The 14,104-nt window shown below is 39.6% G+C and overlaps 1 protein-coding gene across 1 annotated transcript in view; it reads left to right on the top strand.

The window, feature by feature from the left end:
- The window catches only part of Ube2h (ubiquitin conjugating enzyme E2 H), a 123,923-nt gene that overhangs the window by 82,042 nt on the left and 27,777 nt on the right, over positions 1–14,104 (top strand). The window contains exons 4-5 of the mRNA XM_004642749.2: positions 8,473–8,512; positions 10,748–10,800. Of these exons, the coding sequence (XP_004642806.1) occupies positions 8,473–8,512; positions 10,748–10,800 (93 nt within the window). The remainder of the gene's footprint in view (positions 1–8,472; positions 8,513–10,747; positions 10,801–14,104) is intronic.

The following is a 14,104-nucleotide window of genomic DNA, read 5'->3' as shown; positions in this document are numbered from 1 at the left end:
TAAATAAATAAATAAATAAATAAATAAATAAATATTAAAAAAAAAACCTTCATGACAGTCACATGACATGTAGATAACATTTAAGCTAGCTTCACGAATAAGGGAACAGAAAGGCGAAGAGCACCTTGCTGAAGGCTCACACTGGGACTCAGCAGTCTGACTGGCGCCTGATCTTTTAACTGTGACTATTTGGTAAGAGTGGTAGAGACTTGAACTTGGGTCTTACGATTTCAAGTTGAGTGTGTTCTATACTGTCTTGCTTCTAATCATGAATATAAATACTGCCAGATTCCAACAGTGTGGTTAAATGAATGACCAGACTGAAAGTTAAACTATGGAGTTAAGAAAGAGGCTATTTGAGAAAGAATTCTCCCAACAATGCATATCAGCTATTTATTGGAAAAAGAAAAAAGAAAGAGGCTATACTGCTTAGGGAGACTCAGGACCAGGGTGCTGCACTAATGCACACCCAAGTAGTGAGTCTCCTGTTTACAGCCTCCCAAGAGCTGGGATTACAGGCCTGCGCCACCACAACCAGTCTCAATTGCTATCTCAGGGTGCCCCGGGGCGGGGCTATCCGCTGAGCTATTTTGTGGCCCTTAACCTCTGTTTCAAGATACTTCTGATTCTGGGTGAAATTTCTGGATAGATGATTGGTCCAGAAATATTTCATTATCCATAAATTACTAATATCCTCTCAGGTAAGCACTTATTCTACTGCGCCATCCCCCAGGCCCCACTAATATCCTCTCAGAGAAGAGACACAAGTGGAGAATAATAAAGTGAACTTTGACTTCTTTTATATGTGTTGACCCCAGTATCAGAAGTTACTCAAGTGTGTGCTACTTTGTACAGACTCCTCTCTGGGATTGTACACTGAAACAAAAAGCAGTTTTCACTGTGACTTGGCATGATAAAATATACCTTCTCTTCCTTTTAGCCCCTGGGTCTAGAGACTTGTTATTCCAGAGCAGTTGAGTATGGGAGTAGAAGAATAAGCAAAAGAATGACATTCTTTTCTTTTTGCTTCATTTTGGTTTTTTGAGACTAGGTCTCACTTTGTAGTACAGGCTATCTTTGAACTCACTGTATAGATCAGGCTAGCCTCAAACTACCAATGATCCTCCTTTTTTTTTTTTTTTTTTTTTTTTTTTTTTTTGCAGAACCAGGGATTGAAATCAGGCCTTTACGCTTGCCAGGGAAATGCTTATTCCACTGAGCCATCTCCCCAGCCCCTGTGATCCTCCTGCATTAGGCTCCCAAGTGTTGGGATTATACCATGTACCACCTGACCTGGCCATGACATTCTTTTTTGTTGTAATCATTTTTGCTTTTTATTTATTTTTAAGACAATTAGCTTTATGTTACTAAGTACGATTTTTTTTTTGTTTTGTTTTTTTTTTGTTTTGTTTTTTCTTTTTTTAAGACAAGGGCTTGGTCTGCAGTCCAGGTTGGCCTTGAACTCACTGGGTAACCCAAGCTGGCCACAAACTCATGTCAATCCTCCTACCTCAGCTTCCTGAGTGCTGAGATTGCAGGTGTAACTTAAATTCTTCCACAATTATAAACCACTTGATTCTCTTAGTTAAAAGATACAAGACAGATGATAAGCTTTTTAGCTAAATTTTTATTGCTATTGTCTGGCCTTATCCTTTTTAACAAGTTACTGAAGCAGTGCCAGAAAATAATTGTTCAAATGATTAAAAGCATCTGAATTTTTACTGGCCATATCAGTGAACTATATCATTAGACAACATCTGGTAATGAATAAAACATTAATTCATATAGAGTAACAATGACTTGCTGGGTTAGGGACATGTAGCTCGTTGATAATGAACTTCCCTAGTACTTGAGAGACCATGGGTTTGATTCGCAGTACTATTAGAGAAAAGAAAAAAAGACTTTCTGCTTCCACAAAAACAATTTTCAAAATATGTTCTTTTAAAATCTCTTTAAAATAGCTCCTGATCAAATGGAAACAAATGTTGGGAAAGTTCTCTTGTTGCAGACATGTTCATTAGTGTAGTGATAACATTGCCAAAGGAAAGTAGACGAGCCAGAGCAAACATGCTCAGTCCTGAGAATGCTCCTCTGAATTCCTAGCTGCCTGTTTCCCAGTCTCCTCCCCTCATCATCCAGAAGTTTCATTATTGGCATTGCTGTCCAGAGTATAAATGACTTTGCCAGAAACACTGCCCACAACTTGTCCAAGAACAAATGTAAAGGAGATATTTTTTTTCCCCACTGATTTGGTTAGGCTTTTAAAAACAATTTTAAAAGTCTAGTAGCCAGGATGAATGTACTCCTTATGTACAAATGGAAATTATAAATGTCTGGTATAAAGATCATTTAAATCTGGAAAGTTTTCTGATAGTATTGATCTGGCAGACCCTATTTCCCAAGGACAACATTATACCCTCAGATTCTGCCAATATAATGTTGCGTACCTGTAATCCTGGCACTCTAGGTATGAAGGCAGGATTGCCATGAGTTCAAGGCCAACCTGAGCTATTAGCCCTGTCTCAAAATAGTTTACCTGTTATAGTGAGATTCTGTCTCAAAAACAACTCAAGAGTCAGCGTTCTTTGGACCAGTCAGTGGGTTTGGTTGCTCTGTATAGTATTTTAGCAGATTGGTAATTTTTTACTCTGCAGAATAGTTCTGACCTGGGTGTGGTGGTGCAAGCCTGTAATCCCAGCTCTTGGGAGGTTGAAAACAGGTGGATCACTGCATTGGATCTAGTAGTAGATAGACCCTTCCCTAAAAATTCAAAAAAGAAAAAAAATACAAATTGCAGAATAGTTCTGTACCAAAAAATGCTGTTAATTTCCTTTAATGACTTCAGCATTAAACTTAAGTCCTTTGTTCTCAGAGCTTTGTCCATTGTTATAACAGCCAGGATTTTGGGCACCGATAAAGGCTGCTAGACACAGAGAAGGAGGGGGGCTTTTGGAGATCACACAGTCTTGGGGTTTTTTTTTGTTTTTGTTTTTGTAGATAAGCGGATTTGTAGAAGTGAAGTGATTAAATGATTGGCCCAGGGCCTGCAGTTGATGACAGAGTTGGGGATAGAAACCTTGCCTTGTTTAGAACTTTTGCTGTCTGCTTCTGCCTTGTGTCCCAGAGCTCAAATAGTCTTATACGTCTGAACTGGGGACTGGGCTTCAACCCATTTATTACTAAAGCATATGTTCATAAAGATCTTTTTGGCCCTCTCCACTATGTACTTTTGGGCTCAACTGGGCCAAATTTTGAATTTTTTTAATCTAAAAAGAATACAAAATAGTTTTTAAAAATTTAAAAGGGGCTGGTGAGATGGCTCAGTGGTCTAAAGCACCTACTTAGAACAAGCTTAGCAAAGCACAGGGACTGCGGTTCAATCCCCCAGCACCACATGCCAGCCCGCCCCGCCCCCTGGTGGGCTGAGCTGGCCACACACACACACACACACACACACACACAAATAAATAACATTTTTTTTAAATATTTATTTTTATTTATTACATTTATTTATTGTGTGTGTGTGTGTGTGTGTGTGTGTGTGTGTGTGGCCAGCTCAGCCCACCAGGGGGCGGGTCTGGCTGGCATGTGGTACTGGGGATCGAACCGCAGTCCCTGTGCTTTGCCAAGCTTGTTTCAAGTAGGTGCTTTAGACCACTGAGCCATCTCTCCAGCCCCAACATTTTTTTAAAAATAAATAAAAATAAAAATTAGAAGTGACACAGAACTTCACCAAACAAAACTAGGAATTTGACAAGGGTTGCTGTATTACATAGTATTGTCTTCAGGTTAGTTGTTCATATTAACAGATATAAGCATATGTGAAATTTAGATTTAATTGAAAGCAGTATAGAAGCTATATTGATTCCAAATGCACACTCAAAGCCATGGTCAGTGAGAGAGGCACCTTACTATTTCAGAAACAGATTTGAACCACAGCTGTTTTCTTGATCTATGCCTTTATGTAAAAGGTACCGTGTGGCATCAAATTGTTGAAGCTTCATTTCCCTATGGGATTCCTATTCCATTTTGTCTGAAATCTATCATTCCCCATTTTTTCCCCGCCACTGTGGTACTGTCTTCCAACTAGCTGCCTTATTTATTTAGGTACTAGGATTCAACTCAGAACCTTGCACTTGCCAGGCAGGCACTTACACAACTGAGCTGTCTCTCTGGCCCCTTAATTTATATTTTAAAATGGTAATTGTTTGAAAAAGAAAGTGAAAAGTGAGGGAGAAACTGGCAATGCAGTGAGTTTGGGTCACGTTTTAAAAAAAGAAAAAAGCAAGATAAAAGCATACTCTGGAGAACATAGGCTGGGCTATCATGAGGAATACTACAATAGCCAGCCAGCTAGCCTGCCTGTGTACATGCGTGCATTCTTTCTTTCTTTTTTTTCTTTCTTTCATTCATTTTTATGTATTTAGTACAGGCTCTATAAGGGTCTTACTACTTAGATTGGACTCATAGTGATTCTCTTGTTTTCAGCCTCCCAAGCACTGAAACTACAGGTGTGCACCATCACGCACAGTCTTAGTGGTCTCTCAACATACCTGGGGGTGGGGCTAGCACAGCAAGCCAGGGATGAACCCTGGCCTCAGGGCTCTATCTAAGCAGGCACTTTAATCCACTGAGCTATCTGGCGGGCCTTTTTTTTTTTTTTTAAACCATATTTTTAAGAACCTTGAGGGTGTGAATACTGTTCCCATATCTGGAAAATAATCCACTGGCTTCTAAAAGAGTCCCTGCTGCTTATCACCTCTGACCCTCCCTCTACCCTTCTCACTGACTTCTCTTTTGCTTCCTAGTGTCTTTTTATTCTTCAGAGATACCAAGCAAAGTGGCTGGTCATGCTGTCCAAATATGCCACTACCTTTCCACCAGTAGTCAGCACTGGGGATATTTGCCATCAGTATAGCTTCCTTAGGTGTTTTGGGAGCTCTGGAGGCAGCATTTTAAGTACCAAGAATCCTTTTGTTTTTTCCAAGACCCATTTTTCATTCTTAATATTAGCAACAGGTAGAACACTTTTCACATAGTAAAACCATTGTTTTGAACTAAACCAGATAGTGGCTTATCTGTTTCCTACTCACTACTGTTTACTACAGAAAGTTTCCTGGGTTGGGGATGTAGTTGAGTGGTAGAGTACTTTCCTAACATGCATGAGACCTTGGGTTCTATTCCCAGCCATGAACTTAAAAAAAAAGAAAGAAAGAAAAAGGAGGGAATATTTCCTTGCTTTTCTTTTTTTTAATGTATTTGGTACAGGGTCTTATTGCACAGCACTCAGCCTTGTAGTGATCCTCCTGTTTCAGCCTGTCCAGCACTGGGATTACAGGCTTGCATAGCACCACTCCCAGTCTTAGTGGCTGGCTTGCCATGGGGTGGCTAGCACAGCATGCAGTACCAGGGATTGAGCCCAGGTCCTTGAACTTCCCTAAGAAGGCTCGAGGTCCACTGAGAGCCATGGCCCTTTCCTTGCTTTTGAATTAGCATTATGTTTCTATATGTAGCTGATCTTGACATGCCTTATAAACCTGAGGGTCTATTTTTATCCTTTTTTCTCCTTTTACTATTAAAATTTGAACATTTCCATTAGCGTATTACAGTCTCTTCATACTCTGAAGTTTAAACTTTAAAACACCTCAGGTGACTCAGCCTCCTGAGTGTTGGGATTACAGGGGTGAGCCACCACACCCAGCATCACAAGGTTGTTTTTGCATTAAAGTAATTCAAACATTGTAGAATTATCTTTTTTAAAAAGTTTTTTTTTTTTTTTTTTTTTAAAGTACAGGGTCTCACTACACAGATTGGACTCATACTGATGCTCCTATTTTCAGCCTCCTCAGCACTGGGATTACAGGCATGTCCCACAACACCTGGACTCTGGCTGGCTCAGCCAACCCTAAGTACAGGGTTGGCATGGCATGTGGTGCCAGGGATCGAACCTTGATCCCTGTGCTTTGCCTAAGGAGGTGCTTTAGTCTGCTGAGCTGTCTCACCAGCCCAAGATTATTAGAGATGTGAAGATGAACTGGATTCTGCTGCAGCTACTTTCTGGAGTCTAGGTGTTATTCTTTAATGGAATCCATGCCTGAATCTTCAGTGTACAGTTCTTAGGTGCCTTGCTTGACCAGTCCTGGTGATCTTTTAACCTTGGCACTCCAGTTATATGTTCTTGTGCTTGACAGGGTAGCTTCTGGTTAACTTCTGAAGGCAGTGGTTCAAGAACTGTCCCAGTGGCACAGTGGTATACATCTCATAACGATGCTTTCCAAACAGTGACATCACTTGGTCAGCTCACTTCTGCCAAGAAGACCAAAGAGTCTCAGGGTTGTCTTGACAGGAAGAGATGAAACTTGGAGCTATTTTAGCACAGAGGATTTAAAAACAAATTAGAAACAGGATTAGTGCTTGGAGTGACTTGAGCAAAGACTAGAAGCTTTATGCTCTATTCGCTAATATTCTAACAACAGAAGTCTTAAGGTTTTAAGATGGGGTGGGCTGGCGAGATAGCTCAGCAGACTAAGCCTGCTTTGGCAAGCACAGGGACCAGGATTCGATCCCCAGCCCCGCATGCTGCGCTGGCCCCTCCCCCACTGAGTCTGACGACTATTATCCCAGCACTGGGGAGGCTGAAGACGGAAGGATCATTATAAGTCTGAGCTGTGTAGTGTAGACCCTGTGCTAAATACATAATGGCAGGGAGAAGAATTTAGACTAGGGCAAAATATTTAGCCAGTCATAATGGTGCACATCTATAATCCCAGCACTTGGGAGGTAGAGGTAGGAGGATGGCTTCGAGTTTTAGACCAGCCTGGGCTACAAAGTGAGCTTAGGACTGGCCAGAATTGCACAGTGAGACCTTGTCTCAAAAAGACCAAAAAAAAAAAGAAAGAAAGAAAAGATGTTCATAGCAACTCATTTGAAGCTTGTCTCCCCTGTGTGGCTGCCTCTGCATGCTTCTGGTCTCTTCTTTTGTGTGTGTGCGCTCTCCCTGTGTATTTGCATTCCCCCAGCTGTGTTGGTGCTTCATACATGTTGTCATTACTTCTTTCTTGTCCTGTTGATGCTATGTAGGTGCTGATCATCACATATGTTTGGAATGAAAGAGAAAGAAACTGTTAGGATAAGGTGAGGGAATGGGGCTGTACACAGCAATGGTGAAAGCTGCCTTAGTAAGAAGCTGGGGTTTTATTGCAAGTGTGGAAAGGAATAAAGGAATCCTAAATGTTGAAATGAAATGAGGACAGCAGAATGTCAGCTTCAATGATGAGTCTCTGCTTTAGAATATTGTTACTTGCATATATATTATATATATGTGTGTGTGTGTATATATTTGTATATATACATATATATACACTAATTAAATCACTGGTTTCAAGTTAGAAAATAAATTAATAGCTCCTTAGAATGTTACATCTGGGGCTGGTGAGATGGCTCAGTGGTCTAAAGCACCTACTTAGAACAAGTTAAGCAAAGCACAGGGACCGCGGTTCCATCCCCCAGCACCACATGCCAGCCAGCCCTGCCCCCTGGTGGGCTGAGCTGGCCACATAAATAAATAAATAAATAAAAAAAAAAGAATGTTACATCTGTATTTCTCAAGGAATATATTTTAAAAAGAAACTTAACTCCATTACAGATATAGTCATTTCAGAATTTTTTTAATTCTCTCTTTTTTTTTTTTTTTTCCCAGAACCAGGGATTGAACTCAGACCCTTGTGCTTGCCAGGGAAGCACTTATTCTACTGAGCCATCTCCCCAGCCCTCCTTTTTAAAATTCTTTGTCTCTCTCTTTTTTTTAAATTTTTCTCTGTTGCCTCAATTTTAATCAAAATTGCATATCCTTAAATTAGTATTCTAAAATTAAATGAAATATTTTGGTCACAGTTCTTTTGAAATCCTTTGTGGTTTGAAGTGTGTTCCTCTAGCCTTTCATCAGCTGCATTCATGTTCCGCACACGGTACAGCCAGTGGTGCAAGTAAATGAGCTTCAGAAGGATAAGTTCAAGTGTAGAATCTTAAGTTTAGAGCTTGGACAATATAAAACTCTTGGGTGGGAGATTCAGAGTGAGGTTTCTTAATTTTTATCTTGATAGTAGTTATAAATCATTTAGTATTATAAATTCTCCTTGAGCATATGCCTTTGTAGCTCAGGAAACAATTGCTTTGTGAGATTATTTGATATAAAAAGCCGTATTGCTCCCAAAGTTTGTTCTTAATAGAATTTTTACTTATTGTAGTTTATTGATGCTGTCAGAATATAGAGTATTACCACTAGCCAAAGATCTGAGGTTGGGGCCAAGGAGATGGCTCAGTGGTCCTTAGTTCAGATCTGAGGTTGTAAATGATGATTTATAACCATCATCATCTTTTCCCAATACTGACGTTATTTCTGAAGGACTGACACACATTAAGAATCATTGTTCTCTGGATCTTTTTGCTGCTAATTAACATCTCTTTTTACAGGATTCATGAATAAAATTTTCCATCCCAACATTGATGAAGCGTAAGTAACTATTTAAAACTGTTTACATTTTAGCAGCAACTGCTCTTGATCAGAATGGAGATCTATCTCTTTCTTTCCCCCTCCCTCCCTCCTTCCCCCTTAAAAAACCCTAAAATAAAATAAAGTAAAAAAAGGGGGGCCAGGGAGATAGCTCAGTAGGATAAGCGCTTGCCTGGCAAGTGCAACAGCCTGAATTCAACCCCTGGTTCCGCCAAATTAATTAATTAATTAACTAATTAAAAATACAAAACTTCAGTTATCATTTTGGATTTTATGGGAGGCAGCATTGTATGAATGGTCATTGGAACTATAGAATCCTAAGGATATGGTATTCCAAATTACTGTGTTTGAGTTACTGTACTGCTTAGTTTTTTTCCATTGTCATGGCTGGATTCTCCATTTCCCTTCACTATCCAGCGAATGTTTCTAATATTCCACATCTCAATTCCATTATATAGGCATAAGTCAGTGACCAGTTTTCAGTTTACAGATTTTACTATTTTGAGCCCATAAGATGTTTCTTAGTTTTTCAAGGAAAGGCTAATATGAATGAGTAGTTTCATTGTAGTCAGTAACTCTTGTGTGCCAGGAATCTGACTCAGGACCTTGCACATGCCAGGCAGGTGCTTGTGCTGCTGAGCTATACCACTTGGCTCCAGTCAGCAACTTTTTTTTTTCCAAAGGACTTTTTTTGGTCTTATTTTCACTATTTTCTTTTTTTTTTTTTTGGTACCGGGAATCGAACTCGGGGCCTCGCGCTTGCTAGGCAGGCGCTGCGCCACCGAGCCACATCCCCGGCCCTAGTCAGCAACTCTTAATTGTCTTCTTTCCTTGTGGTAGTTTATTTTATTGATTTATTGATTTATTTTTTGGCGGAACTGGGGATTGAACTCAGGCCCTTGTTCTTGCCAGGGAAGTGCTTATTCTACTGAGCCATCATCCCAGCCCCTTTTGTAGTATTTTATTAATGATTTTTAAAAATATTTTTTGAAGCAAGGTCTCACTATGTAGTTTAGCCTGAGCTTAAATTCACTGTGCAGCCTAGGCTGGCCTTGAGCTCACAGCAGTCCTCCTGCTTTAGCCTCCTGAGTGCTGGAGTTACAGGTATATAACACCACACCTGGCTATTAGTGACTTTTTTTGTACTGGGAATTGAACTCAGGACCTCGAGCTTGCCAGGCAAGTGCTGTACAACTAAGCTATATCCTCGGCCCTACTGATACTTTTCAACGACTCTAATATAAGCCTGTCATCCTCCCAGTGGTATTTAGAATCCATGGCTATTTGGACTGTAATTTTTACTTTGCGTGGCATTCAGTTTTGCTGTTGCTCACACAACTTACACATGAAAATTCTCTGCACCTTTATGAGTATACATACATCTTGCCATTTTATTATTTAATTTTTTGTTGTTGTTGGGTTTTTTTTGTTTTGTTTTGTTTTTGTTTTTTTGGGTTTTTTTTTTTTTTGGCAGAACCAGGGATTGAACTCAGGCCCTTGTGCTTGCCAGGGAAGCACTTATTCCACTGAGCCATCTCCCTGGCTATTTAATTTTTGAAGGGATTAGTCATCCTAACAAGCAAAGTATAGATGTTAGATTTGTCAATTTAGCACTGTGATAATTTTTTAACTAATATACTGGCATATTGCAATACTGTACTTTCTTTCTTTTTCTTTTTCTTTTTTGAGACAGTATCTCTACCCGAGGCTGGCCTTGAACTCACCATGTAGCCAGGTTGGCCTTGAACTCGTGATCCTCCTGCCTCAACCTCCCAAATGCTGGTATTTTTTTCTTTTAGGAAACGGATTTAGTCCAGAATCATGTCGTAATCGCTCGTGCTTCTTTACATAACTGTAATATGGAATAGTTCCTCAGCCTGCTTTTTTTAAAGTTGACATTTTTAAAGACTATGGGCTATTTATATTGCAAATTAGTCTTCAATCTGCGTTGCTTATTGGATTCAAGGTGTGGACACATTTAATCACACAGTGGGTCTTCGCCCTTTGTTTCCAGTGTTAATTCTGATCACCTAGTCACCGTTTTCCTTTTCAGTCTGTACAGAGACACGTAAGGCCTTAATAATTCTCCTCCTTATACTTTCTCCTGATTTGGGTTTTGTTTTGTTTATAAAGGATTTATGAAAAGCATTTCACGTAAAAATTAGTTGCCAGATAATGCAACTAACTGTGATTTTTTTTTTTTTTTTTAAATGCCCCTTTTTCCATCTGTTTCAGGTCTGGAACTGTGTGTCTAGATGTGATTAATCAAACCTGGACAGCTCTCTATGGTGAGTTTGGTCATCAAATATTTTTTGGAGACATTCAGACACTGTCTAAAATAATGTTGTTTGGCTTTCCTGACTTAAGATGTTCTTTTGGGAATGGGAAGTGACTTTTGAAGGGCAGATGAGAAAGCTTCGTTAATAAAAAAAATTTTTTTCTAAATAACAATCTCCAGCTTAACAGTGCTAGTTTAAAATAATTCTATGAAGGGCCAGCAAGATAGGTAGGTCAGTGGACTAAGCACCTGCTTAGCTAAGCACAGAGACTAAAATTCAGGGGCTGAAAATAGGATCACTATGAGTCTGAGCTGTGTAGTGAGACCTGTACCAAATACAAAAACAAAACAAAACAAAAGAAAAATAATAAAATAATTCTATGAGATTCTGAACTTAAGGTTGGTTTAGTTTACACATAACACATATATAAACAAATATTTACATATGTGTATATTCTGAAGCACTTTGTACATGCATGTTTATATGTGTATTGTTTAATTTCAAAAAAATTCTTAGGAATATCTTAAATGAAGTGAATGGGTGATAATAGGTTCCTGGGATCATCTGTTTCAGAAGCCAAAAGCTCCTTATGAAGCAGTGATTTAGGCTTCAGTACTAAAATTGATAACTCGTCTCTTACAGTCAGTCAACAGACAAATGGCCCAGCTCTGCAAAATTTTATGCTGAACATCACAGAGAAAAAGAAGAGTATTAGGCCTTCTCTCCTTGAGCTTAGGGAGCTGAGAATGTTCTAAAATCTATTTAAAGCTAGAGATGCAACAGCTAGGCTTATTCTGCCTCCATGTCCTAGTATTAAGCTTCGTAGACATCGTGTGCTCTGGTGCCCCCTCCCTATGTGGCTTCCCTGATTCTCCTGCTGGCAGTCATCTCCTGCTACCCTTACACTCCATAGCTCTTTCTTATAGTTCACTTTTACTTTTGTATCATTGTATTTGTTACTTGTGACTACATTTTTTGTCCTCCCAGAATAGATTCCTACCTAAAGAACTGTTGGGTAAATGTCTGATCTGTCTTTTAAGTCCTTGGGTTTCTGACACAATACCTCTCAGCAATATTGTTTGCAGGAATGAGTGGTACTTGTTGAAGGGCACAGGAAGAGGAAGGAAAGATCGCTCACAGCTGGGCTTAGCCTTTGATGGCTTCCTTTAATTGAAGCTTTGGGAAACCTTTAAATGGTCTACAGTGGAGAGATCTCTTGGCCTGCCCACAGCCTGATAGTCAACTTTGCCAGGCTTTTTTGTACCAGCTTGATAAATGAGAATCAAAGAGTTAACCACCCCCCTCCTTGATTCTGTCACTTAAAAATTATTTCCTCTGTCTAGAATTCTCTCCCCTGGTCGTCATATGCATAGGAACCTTTTCTAACTACAAGCATCATCTTTCAAAGAAGCTACCCCATTGCACAGCACCTTGTTTTAATTAAGTTTTTAAGAAACTTATTGTTTTATCTTGCCCTTTTGAATTGTAAGTGCCATGAAATCGGGAACTTCACTTGTTCAGTTGTTCTTGTCTAGACACACACGCACACGCACACCTAAAGCAGAACCAGATGTACAATAAGGGTTCCACTGTTTGTTGACATAAGTGAATGCATTAACGATGCTCAGTACTGTTTAATATGAAAGTTTTAGGGAGACAGTGTCATGGGAGATGAGTCAACAAGAGAGTACATATACTCTGAAGTTGATTAGATTCCTTTTAAGATTTTTTTTTTCTTTTTTTAACAGTTAAAACCTAATGGCAGGCTGCCTGGAATATCTGATGTAATGAAATGTTTTCTTAAACTACATTCACGTTTTAGAAATGTACATATCAAAATATTACAAGCTGGTTCCAATTACAATGAAGTAAACTAGACTTAGTTTCACTAAATCTTTTACCATTGACCAGAAAAGCTTCCTAGGAGAAGTTTGCTGATTCTCAAGTACCTCATATCTTAGAAAAAAAATTTAAATGATAGTTTTGTTGAATTGTGATATTCAAACATATAACTCACCCACTTAAAGTAATTCAGTAGCTTTTAGTATAGTTATGTGCAGCCATCACAATAGTTAATTTTGAACATTTCACTGCCTCAAAAAGAAATTCATACTCTAGCTATCCCCCCCACACCACACAAAGCTGCCAGCCCAGGCAACTATTAATCTACTGTTTCGTTTGTATAGATTTGACTGTTCTAGGCATTAGTTATCAATGCTTTTATATAAGATGTGTTCTTCTGTGATTGGCTTTGTGTGTTTTGTGAGTTTTTAAGGTTCCTCTAATTATAGCACATTTCAGGATTTCTTTTTTATGGCTGAGTAATATCACCACAAGTTTATTTTTATGTATGTGTTATATCATAGATTTTTGGGTTGTTTATACCTTTGGGCTATTATGAATAATCTCTTCGTAAATATTTGTACATAGATCTTTGGAGTTTTGGGGAGGGCAGGTAAGGTTTCAGTGTGTAGTTCAGCCTGGCCTTGAGCTTACTCTGTAGCCCAGGCTGACCCTGAACTCATGGCAATCCTTCTGCCTTAGCCCCCTGAATGCTTGGATTACCATCTTACCTGGTTCAAAAGTTGTACCATTTTTGCATTCCCATCAGCAGCTGTGTGACTAAGGTTTCATCATATTTATAATTATAATATATTGTTGTATTTCTTGCAAAGCATTTAATAAGCAGTAAGAGTTAAACTACATTGGTCAAAGTGAACTGAATGCAGATTTCCACATTACATGTGTGTAAGTCATTCTGAGTTCCACAGCAAGAGGGTGGACACCTAACATTACAGGTAAGTGCAGGCAAATAAAAACATTTCCAGAGTGTAGTCAAAAGTAAACTAGGGGGGCCAGGGAGATAGCTCAGTGGCATATGCACCTGCCTGGCAAGCACAAGGCCCAGAGTTTGATTCTCAGTACTGTAAAAAAAAAAAAAAAGTATACTGGGGCCAGGTGTGATGGTGCACACCTATAATCCCAGCACTCGGGGCCAGGGAGATGGCTCAGTGGAGTAAGCACTTCCCTAGCAAGCGTAAGGGCCTGAGTTCAATCCCTGGTTCTGCCAAAAAAAAAGTCCCAGTACTTGGCAGGCTGAGGCAGGAAGATTATTGTGAGTTCAAGACCAGTCTGGGCTACAAAGTGAGCTAGCGCAAGGCCAGCCTGAACTGCATGGCAGGACCCTGTCTCAAAAAGACAGAACAGGGGCTGGAGAGATGGCTCAGTGGTCTAAAGCACCTACTTGGAACAAGCTTAGCGAAGCATCAGGGACCGCGGTTCGATCCCCCAGCACCACATGCCAGCCAGCCCC

Source organism: Octodon degus, unplaced genomic scaffold (assembly GCF_000260255.1).
Source record: "Octodon degus isolate 3935 unplaced genomic scaffold, OctDeg1.0 scaffold00160, whole genome shotgun sequence".
In the NCBI taxonomy this organism is placed as follows: Eukaryota; Metazoa; Chordata; class Mammalia; order Rodentia; family Octodontidae; genus Octodon; species Octodon degus.
The sequence above is the reverse complement of the archived record's forward strand: the minus strand, read 5'-3'. Positions and strand labels throughout refer to the sequence as shown.